The sequence below is a fragment of the Misgurnus anguillicaudatus genome, chromosome 14 (genome assembly GCF_027580225.2).
Source record: "Misgurnus anguillicaudatus chromosome 14, ASM2758022v2, whole genome shotgun sequence".
NCBI classification, from domain to species: domain Eukaryota; kingdom Metazoa; phylum Chordata; class Actinopteri; order Cypriniformes; family Cobitidae; genus Misgurnus; species Misgurnus anguillicaudatus.
Genome location: NC_073350.2, coordinates 25,417,842 through 25,428,254, shown reverse-complemented (window position 1 = coordinate 25,428,254; position 10,413 = coordinate 25,417,842). Strand labels below are relative to the sequence as shown.

Here is a 10,413-nt window from a genome sequence, read left to right as displayed (position 1 = left end):
GCCAAAAATCATTAGGATATTATGTAAAATCATGCTCCATGAGATATTTTGTAAATTTCCATTCATAAATATATTAAAACTTTTATTTTTGTGAGTAGATGCATTTGCTAAGGATTTCATATGGACAACTTTAAAGGCGGATGCATGATCTCTGAAAGCCGATGTTTGAAGTCACCTAAACAAACACGCCCCTACCCCAATAGAATCTGGACTTTCTTTTGATAGACCCGCCTCACACATACGTAACCCATGCAACAATGTCGGTTAGTAGACACAACCCTTACTGCTGATTGGCTACAGGTGTGTTTTGGTAGTCGGTCCAACTCCCTTTTCCAAAGTGTTTTTTAAATATCATGCACCCCGCCTTTAAATGCGATTTTCTCAATGTTTAAATTTTTTGCACCATCAGATATCAGATTTTCAAAAAGTTGTACCTGCAAAATTTTGTCCTATCCTAACAACCTATACAACAATTGAGCGCTTATTTATTCAGATGATATATAACAAATCACCCTTATCAAATGGTTCATCATACACTATATTGCCAAAAGTTTTGGGACACCCCTCCAAATCATTGAATTCAAGTGTTACAATCAATTCCAATGAAAGGAACTCTTAATGCTTCATCATACCAAGACAATTTTGGACAATTTCATGCTCCCTACTTCATGGGAACATTTTGGGGATGGCCTCTTCCTGTTCCAACATGACTGTGCACCAGTGCACAAAGCAAGATCCATAAAGACATGGATGAGCGAGTTTGGTGTGAAGGAACTTGAGCGCCCTCGAAAAAAAGAAGTCACTGGCCACTACTGGCTGTAAAGGGTGGGCCAACTCCATATAAAACCTTATGGATTAAGAATGGGATGTCATTCAGGTTCATGTGCATATACAGGCAGATGTCCCAAAACTTTTGGCAATATAGTGTGTTTTGGGGTCCTTGGCATTATAAAGTTTGAAAACCCCTGTCTCATAGTACAGTCAACCCCTATGTGGCAGTACACAGCAGTACACCATACATCTCCCTAATATAACAAAATACTAAAATACACATGAATCACTTATCTTTCTTCATACATCTTTATTTCATCCTTATAATATTTTTATTACGATACACTTTCATAAACACAATATGGGTTTTGAGGCAAACAGTACTAATTCAGGAATATGATACTGTTTCGGCTCAGTTTGGAAAACAATATCCAGCAGTTATATAACAATACAGTCCTTTTGTCAATGTTATATTAGTTCATCTTCTCCAGAAGGGACCGTAGAGGCGAGTGGAGGCCTACGGAAGAGGAGGAATTGTATTTTCGACAATTATGTCGTGAGAGGCCTTTCATGAGTGAGGCGGGTATATTGAAGAGCATTCATTCAAAGCATGCTGTCATATTACGATTGCACTGCCAGCGACAGCCTGATTCATGTTTTGAAACTTCAGAGACATCCCATCCAATCACAAATTTGCATATCTGTGTCTTAGATCTCTTCTCGTGTCTCTTTGATTTTTCAATCTTTACGAATACTGGACACCAGCTGTTACCCAAAGGTGATATATATGCAACCATGCCTTTATACATTTGTCTGATGTGATGACATTTTGTTCGTGCCTGATTGAAACATCAGCTCATCAACATCACCAAATGTTCATCATATTAATTTGCACATGTACTGCTAAACTGGGGACGTCCACTTAATAATACCAACAATGAATAACTCGAATTTCAAAGGGTTTGCATTAAAAACTGTGGCTCAGATCCTTGTGCCCCTGATCAGAAAAATGATTGTATTACAACAAAAGTAACAACCCACATACACATACCTAAAGATCTTGTTCAGTATAATCTCACATGTACTGCATATTTGTGTGTAATTTGTGTTTATGTGTGTGTGTGATTTGTAGGCAAGTAGAATACACACACACAGTAAATGCAACTTTCCTGTTTTCCTTTCTGTCGAAAGACCTCAACAAAGGTATCAGAAATCTACAACACACTAAACGCTGCTCCGTAGCGTGAAGTGCCCATCGAAACACTCCTCGGAGAAAAGTGTATACTTGAATCCATTTGCTAAAGCGCCAAGTGCTGATTAATGTCATGAGACCTCCAGGCCACGAGAGGGCACTCATACAGACGACTCCCTGGCCGTTTTAGAGCGAAGAGCCTTCGTGCGGCTCAGGAACGGGTAGGTCGTGCAGACACAACCGGACGCCACCGTTAGGCCCAGACTGACCCATGCGGAGAATATGGACCATCCGTAACCATGATCCACATCGCTGGGCAAACCGTAGATGAAAGGGGGATTCCTGGATAGGTCGTAAGAGACACTTGCTGCGTAGGTGCACAGTGAGATTGTGCAAAAGATTCCTGGAGGAAAAATTCAAAATTAACCCCAATCCTAATATTGTGACCATGTCAACATATATATCAGTGGTGGCTCATCCAAGGAGCGCTAATTCAAAATAAGTGTTCGGAGTGTCATGTGTGTTGCTTGCGTTTTCAAAATATGTGTTTATTGTGTCATGTGAACCATGTGCATCACATGTTTTGTCAAAATAAGTGCCTGCTGCATATGCGTCAAAACCATACATGATAAAAGAGATACTCACGTTCACAAAATACGCAAGGCACTCCCTTAACAGTAAACTCTGAGTACACATGAGATTATGCGAGTATCTGGCAAACGCGAGTGTCTCTTTTATCATAAACCATTTAGACGCGTCTGCAGCAGGCACTTATTTTGACAAGACACGCGATGCACATAGGATCTCTCAACGCGCAGAACACATATTTTGAAATTAAGAACTACACACATGACGGGCTACATACATGTTGTGACGAACTTCGCATCAAGCGCCCTCGAAAAAAGAAGTCACCGGCCGCCACTGATATATACTGTATGTATATGTATATATATATATATATATGTATATATATATATATGTATATATATATATATATATATATATATATATATATATATATATATATATATATATATATATATACTCAAAAAATTAGAAAAGAAGCATGAGATAAAACAATTTTCAGTACCTGCCATAAGGAACAGGAGTCCGGACACATGCTGGGTGAGGCTCTCCTCCCAGAAAAACCCCACAGCGGCCACAATGCTACCACACAGCATCACAGCAGCAGCCATGCCCAAGAACCCCGCCGTGATGCGCCGCAGATCTGAGGACCGGAGGAAAAACACACACTGTTTCCATGACTACCGCCCACTTAGCCAACAACTCACACTACACAGTTACGGGTAACACCTTGGCTTCAAAAACTTTTCCCTGTGTTGAATAACTGGTTATGGCTCCATGCTAAGTCCTGGAGATACAAACAACTGTTGTTTGCAGATATCAATTTATTAAATTCCATTCGTTTGTATAATGTGTTATGAAATTGAATTGGGGTGGAGGAGGAAAAACCTAATTAGGATGCATTTTAATGAGGGCTGTAATGAAGACTTGCAGGCTCCCTCAAGACTCGCTAAGTTACAGCATCACAGCAGCTAATAAGATTCCTTCCAACAGAAAATGACATTTGACCGACTCTGTGTACACAAAACAGTACTGTGGGGCACATAATCACATCAAGAAGATGCAAGAAAAGGTTACGATTACATATTTATGACAGGCCATGTAATAACCGCATTAGCACGAAACACATGAGCTGGATTGTCATTGCGGAATGGACAATAACATAACACTCAAATAGTTGACTGCCTATCATATGTAACCCATGGAAATAATTTAAACGAATTTTATTGGTCAAAAATGTACCAGATGAGTTTACTTTAAAACTTTAAAGCGCACCTATTTTATTGCTAAAAAACGACATTATTTTGTGTATTTGGTATAATAGAATGTGTTTGCGTGGTTTATGGTTTACAAAAACACGTTATTTTCTACATACCGTACATTTTGTAGCTCCAGATTTCACTCTCTTCCTAAAACGCATGGATTTGAAAAGCTCTGATTGGCCAGCTAATCTGTACATTGTGATTGGCCTGAATACCTCTGACGTCAGCCGGAAATGTGACGCTTCTTACCATGTTTGAAAGATTCGGTAGCTAACAAGAGTATTCTTACAGGCTGAGTCCAAAGCGGAGGAATTATGATAATGTCGATCTTGTCTACATCAACAATCCCAGGAAGTAAACTGTTGCCTACAATCCGTGTGTTTGTTGTTGTCCAAGAAAAGAGATTTACGTTGGAGACGATAACTCACATCATCGTTTACTTTGGGGTTTGTACCTTTTGCATATCGTTAACATGTACTAATACACACTTACACACCAAAGGAAATGTAAAAACGTGAATCGGACAATAGGTGCTCTTTAAATGCACTGATCTGCTAAAAGTTTTACTTTTAGTATAAATGCCATCAAAGCTGAAAGCAACAAAACTCACATTTCGACAATTTATTTTGTGAAACATGAGAAACGTGTGTAATTCCAGAGGCTGTAATATTCGGAAAATTCATTCATTCTGAGATTTATATGAAAATTTTAAATAATTATATCCATTAATTACAGATCCACCGAACAATCATGATATTTAATTTTGTATCGTTGCATCCCTAAATCACGGAGTATAGTTTATTTTTTACGTGTACACGAATGTATGTGCACTGTCGAAGGCACAGCCTTGCAATAGTTCATTTAACTCATATGTGTAAACTACATAAACGTTCGATGCATTGCGACAAAATGCAATGCATTTGGGCTATGGAAGGCCATGAGGGCCAATTTTTCACACGTAAACAAAACATATTCAACAATGCCTATTCTACGTACAAACAACACATCTAGGACGCGTTGGTACTGTTCACGTGTGAAAATTCGGCACATATTGGACGCGTAAACAACACGTTGACAACATTGCATATTCTACATGCAAACAAAACTTCTTGGCGCATTGTTAAAGGACAAGTTCGGTATTTTACACTTAAAGCCCTGTTTTCAGATGATGAAATATAACGGTTTTGACTGAAATTTGGACATATGATGCTGGCCCGAGAATTTTCGGGTGTTTGTTGTATCAGCCCCCACCTCTATAATGGCTGCATAGGTGCACTGAAACAATCCTTCCTAAAATGCATTAAACTTTCGTTTACAAAGACGTAAAACTCACCGAGTGGTCAGGGGTGTTCACTGATATGCTCACCCAAAAATCGCGGCAAAAGATGCTTTCCAACAGGTTTTTGTCCAACTCCATTGACTTGTATTAGATGTGCTGTGAGGTACGGTATTACTCCGCACCGGGAACGTTGTTTGTATTCTTGCAATTGGCAAAGGTGGATTATCGCCACCAACTGGGCTGGAGTGTTTATTATTCAAGCTCTCAGCGGAAGAATGTACGGGTGTGAGGCGTTTGGAAAAATAGGTCCACAAGTTTACAACGAATGCTAAAACACCTGTTGGAAAGCATCCCTTGCAGCGATTTTTGTGTGAACATATCAGTGAACCCCCCTGACCACTCGGTGAGTTTCACGTCTTTGTAAACAAAAGTTTAATGCATTTTAGGAAGGATTGTTTCAGCGCACCCATGCAGCCACCGTAGAGGTGGGAGGTGATACAACAAATTTCAAACCAAATTTCAGTCAAAACCGTTCTATTTCATCATAAACAATCTGAAAACAGGGCTTCAAGTGCAAAACACCAAACCTTTCCCCTAACTCGTTTTAAGCCCTCGTGGCAAACCACTGGATCGACCTATGCACAACCTACGGGGTCAAAGTATGCAAAGTTACAAAAATCCAGCTGTGCGCGTGCAGTGCGCACATACTATTATGATTACGTAATTTGTGCCACGCTCACTGTACACCCTCGCGTATGCATAAAAATGGTACTATACTTCTAACTTCATATAAATACTGATAAACTCAACCTGATCTCACAGGAATTTGTATACAAGGTGTAGAATAATTAGGAAATATACAGTGATGAAACTCCACCCGTAAACCCAGCATCACGGCGCCAAAGCAAATCGGGGAAAAAAAACGAATTTATATGAATTAACCATCTTGTAAAATATGTATGAATTGCCATGAATGATTGTGAACAATAATTGTGAGTTTCAAAATTTAAAAGAATGTTCATCTAATTAAATCATTGTCATGGCAAACATTTACACCGCTATTAATAACACAGGCAGCCTTGAGAGTTTGGGCCTAAAGAGAAATGGGAATGGTTCCCATAAGCCATCTGTACCTGTAAAAATCTGCACGGTTTTCTCTATCCAAAACCCACTTAACTTCAGCTTGGATGTGCTGCTTAATATTCATGGCATAAGGCATATCGGGAGCTGTGCAAGATGTTGAGGAAGCTTCGGGAGACTTACGTAAGAGGTGCCACTCGTCCTGTTGGATGGTCCTTGTCAGGTTGAGAGGGATGTTCCTGAGTCTTATGGGTTGGGAGAAATGATATTTGACGGACGTGCATCGTTCTGCAATACCTGCACATGAGTCACAGATTCATTTAACATGCCTGATCAAAGTACTGATTCTGTATTTCAAATGCACCTCTAGAAATATTTCATCATGATTTCACCATGCTTGCCCTCGAGGTTATTCTTCATAGTGTTGACTGGATACTAGCTGTTCATAAGTACATTTATTCATTTCCAAAGTGACTCACTTTAATCTGTTTCCTTTTTTATATCTTTTACAGTATGTCTCTGTACTTTAATCCGCTTTTTATTGGCCTTATTAGCATTGGTGCTCTTCACTCTGTTTGTTTTGTTTATCTTTTCCAGGACCAGTACATGTAAAGAGCCAACCACTGCTGGAGCTCTAGCCTCCCCGACAGAGTGACCTTCTGGTATTATTTCCGCCTGGGTTCACACCACACCACACAGATTTGGATGGTGTTGTGAGCTACTTCTGAGAGCTGTGTTAAGACTGCAGTAAAAATGCAGAAAGCTGGAGACATATGCTGCGTCCGAAACCGTGTATTTCGCCTACTATGTAGTATGGAAGTAGGCGTTTCGGACGCAGCGATATCTATGACGTGCCATGTCAGTCGCTTTTAAAAAATGTCAGTTCTGAAATCCTGCACTGGATTATGAGGATGAAATTAAAATGTAAATCAACTAACTATATGTAATTCAGAGCCAAGCCAGCATGAAAGCTAGACAAATAGCCAGCTGCCTACTAGAAATAATGACTTTAATAAGTTTTCTCACAGAGATATTAAGTTGAAATGGGGCAATTCATTGAATACTAAAATAAGTGCAATAATCCAAAGCAACTTACTATGAATAACAATGTATACTTTTTATCAGTACAGTATGTGTGTTCTAGGGATCAAATCCACAACTTTTTGAGCTGCTGCTACAGGAACACTCATGCTGTACTTCATTGAATATTAAAGGGATAATTCACCCAAAAATGAAAATTGTGTCATCATTTACTTACCTTCAAGTTGTTCCAAACCTGTAAAAATGACTTCTGCTTTATGGAGGACTACAAGAGTCACGCAAAATGTAATTTCAATATTTAATAGCTACCTGGACAACAAAAACAGCAACCAATAGATCTGCCCAAAAATTCATCAACCAATCTACAAATAAATAGACAAAGTTACAAAAAAAATCATTATGCAACATTTCACTAGGCAACAAAAAGTGAGATTATAAAATAATGTAGAAATTAAATATTTAAAAGAGCATTTCCGTTTAACATTTCTCTTTTCATTTTACCGATGGTTCTCCTATTCTTTTCGCTATTGATTCGCTTTTCATTTTAGCCTTTCTATTTAGCTTTTCCGTGACTCTTTGGGTCCTCATCCGAGATCTATAAATCTGCGCATGATGTACAATCAGAGCCAATCAGCGAGCTTGTTACATCCACCTGGCCATAGCTAATTTGCATTTCTCGTTTGACCATTTGCAAGGACCAAAGGAGTCATGGAAAAGCTAAATAGAGAGGCTAAAACGAAAAGCAAATCGAATAGCGAAAATAATTATTTATTAATGAATTAATATTTCATTTCTACGTTATTTTTATAATCTCACTTTTTATTGCCTAATAAAATTTTATGATTTTTTTGTAACTTTGTCTATTTATTTATAGATTAATTAATGATTTTTAAACAAATCTATTAATTGCTATTTTTATTGTCTAGGTAGTTATTAAATGTTGAAGTTCTTTATTACTTTTTGCATGACTCTTGTGGTCCTCCATACTGCTTGTGTTTGCTGAGCACAAAGAAAGATTTTTTGAAGAATGCTTTTAACAGATCTGGGGCCCCATTGACTTCCACAGTAGGAAAAAAATAATACTATGGAAGTGAATGGTGATCTATTTGGTTACAAAAAAATCTTCCTTTGTGTTTAGCAGAAAACAAGTAGAAGTCATTTTTATGGGTTTGAAACTACTTAAAGGTATGTAAAGGATGACAAAATTTTCAGTTTTGGGTGAACTATCCCTTTAAAATAAATATTCCCTAGCTTTTTGATCAGTTCATTTCTCCACAACATTTTAATTTTTCATATTGATTGCGATAGAAAAATGTTACAATTTTTACACTTTAACTTGGTTATTTTCAACCCAGCATTGGGTCAAGAAGGGACAAACCCACATGTTAGGATGTAATTGAACCTATATGCTGGGTTGTTTTAATCAATTGTTGGGTCAAATATAAACATTTTCTGGGTTCATTTAACCCAACGGCTGGGTTTGTCCCAGCACAATATTTTGTCACACCCAATGTATTAACCTTGCCTTGTGATAAAATGAAACACTAATTCTTTTTCAGTATACACCAATGAGTAGGCTCCTAATAAACGTAATACTTCCTATCATCAAGTGAACTGAATTAAAGTGAATTTCAATCTCTTGGTTGCCATGGTGCCCTCAACTCAGTTTTCATATCTGATAATAAGAAGCTCTTTGGAGTGCCCGTGTTCTTTGATGGGCTCATTCAGGGACTCAGTGTAATAGACTGTGTCAGAAATCAAAGGCTGGGAACTGAAGGTCAAGTGATCTGTGTGACTTTGGGCTTGATTTAAATGCAAGGTGGCACACAGCTTCCGCTTTTAATCCTGACGTGATCAGATCTCAGTAATCTGTATCGACTTGGAATCATCACACATTTCCTGTGTCTTTTCTCACCTTGAGACTTTCCGACAGAAACTTTTGAGAAACAGTTGTCTTGGTTGGGAAATCTTTGATATATATCATGCATGAAATTGATTGGCAGAAAGTGCTTTAGCATAAACAGGTCAAGAACGAAAGAAAAAAAATATGGCAAGCACCAGTGTCAGCAAAAAGCCCATTAACCTTAAGTTCGGATAAGTGTCAGTACAAAAAGGATTAAATCAATATTTCTTCCAGGAAACGAGTCTGCATAAGCTAAATATTCACCCACACTCACCTACTGTATGTTTTTGACGCAATACACCATACACACCATCATAATCACCCACAAACCCAACACCAGCCCACTTACAGTACGGCAGATCTGTCAAGCATCCAAAACTACCCAAACATTTGGTGCTTTGTGGTTCTTTGGCGTTTTCCATGAGATCTTACCCTTCAAAATGAGTTTGTCAATATCCCTGTCCATTCCCTGGAAGTAGCATTTCCTCCAAAGTCCAGAGTAGGTGGAAAAGAGCGGGCGCCCGCACTCCGTCTCCAGGATGCCCATTCCCAAAATCGCCCTCCAGTTCTCCAGCAGTTCCTCTTCGCGACTCCCCACATGGATGGGCTTCATAAGAGCCAGGTTGCGCTTTGAATTCCCGCCGTCCAACAAAGGCAGGTGATAGATGGGCATCTCCCTGTTCTTCTGGTCGTTGGACTCCGAGCCGTACCGGTCGCAGTTCTCCTTGTGCCTCCTGGTGTCCGTTTCGTACCAGTGGTCGGTAAAAATCGCCGTGACCAGCAGCATGAGCGCGAGCAGGCTCATGGACAAGCTGATCGTCGTTACGAGAGCCCGTCTCTCCATGTTTCCAACATCCGCGCAAAACCAGCAGCTTAACTCACTCAGCACCAGTCGTACTTTTCCATGCCTTTCCTTACTTCTTTCCCCGGGACAATGCACCGGGATCTGTCATATATCCACAGCGGTACGAGTAAAAACAAGTGGATAAGCGGAGTTTGCCCGTGTGCGGTACTACGGGCATCTATATGGGGATGCGCGATGGGCGTGCGTGCGCGCGTTTACCTGCACTGTGTTCAGCGTTCGTGCATCTTCCTTTCACCGCATTAGTTGCTTTGTTTCTCTTTCCTATGATCTATCGCTGAGAACGATCCACGCAGAACAAGATTTCACCGTGCAACTGAACGCGCGTGTGGGAATGTCAAGGTTGTCGCTCGCGCGCTGTACCGACAATAGCGAAGGGTGTGTCAAGGAGACAGGCAAGCGCTCGACTGAAATGTTATGATGATGATGATGCTGCCG

The 10,413-nt window shown here is 39.6% G+C and overlaps 1 protein-coding gene across 2 annotated transcripts; it reads right to left on the bottom strand.

Annotated features, from left to right (window-relative positions):
• Positions 1–10,413, bottom strand: tmem178a (transmembrane protein 178a). Of its 2 annotated transcripts, XM_055184788.2 has the most exons (4): positions 9,546–10,413; positions 6,353–6,466; positions 3,054–3,191; positions 1–2,366 (listed from the first exon to the last, which is right to left on the bottom strand). In XM_055184788.2, exons 1-4 carry the CDS (start codon positions 9,955–9,957, stop codon positions 2,125–2,127), a joined length of 906 nt encoding a protein of 301 aa, XP_055040763.1. In that variant the 5' UTR covers positions 9,958–10,413; the 3' UTR covers positions 1–2,124. The 2 variants fall into 2 exon arrangements, with proteins under 2 accessions (XP_055040763.1, XP_055040764.1); XM_055184789.2 differs by lacking the exons at positions 6,353–6,466; positions 9,546–10,413 and adding an exon at positions 5,144–5,445.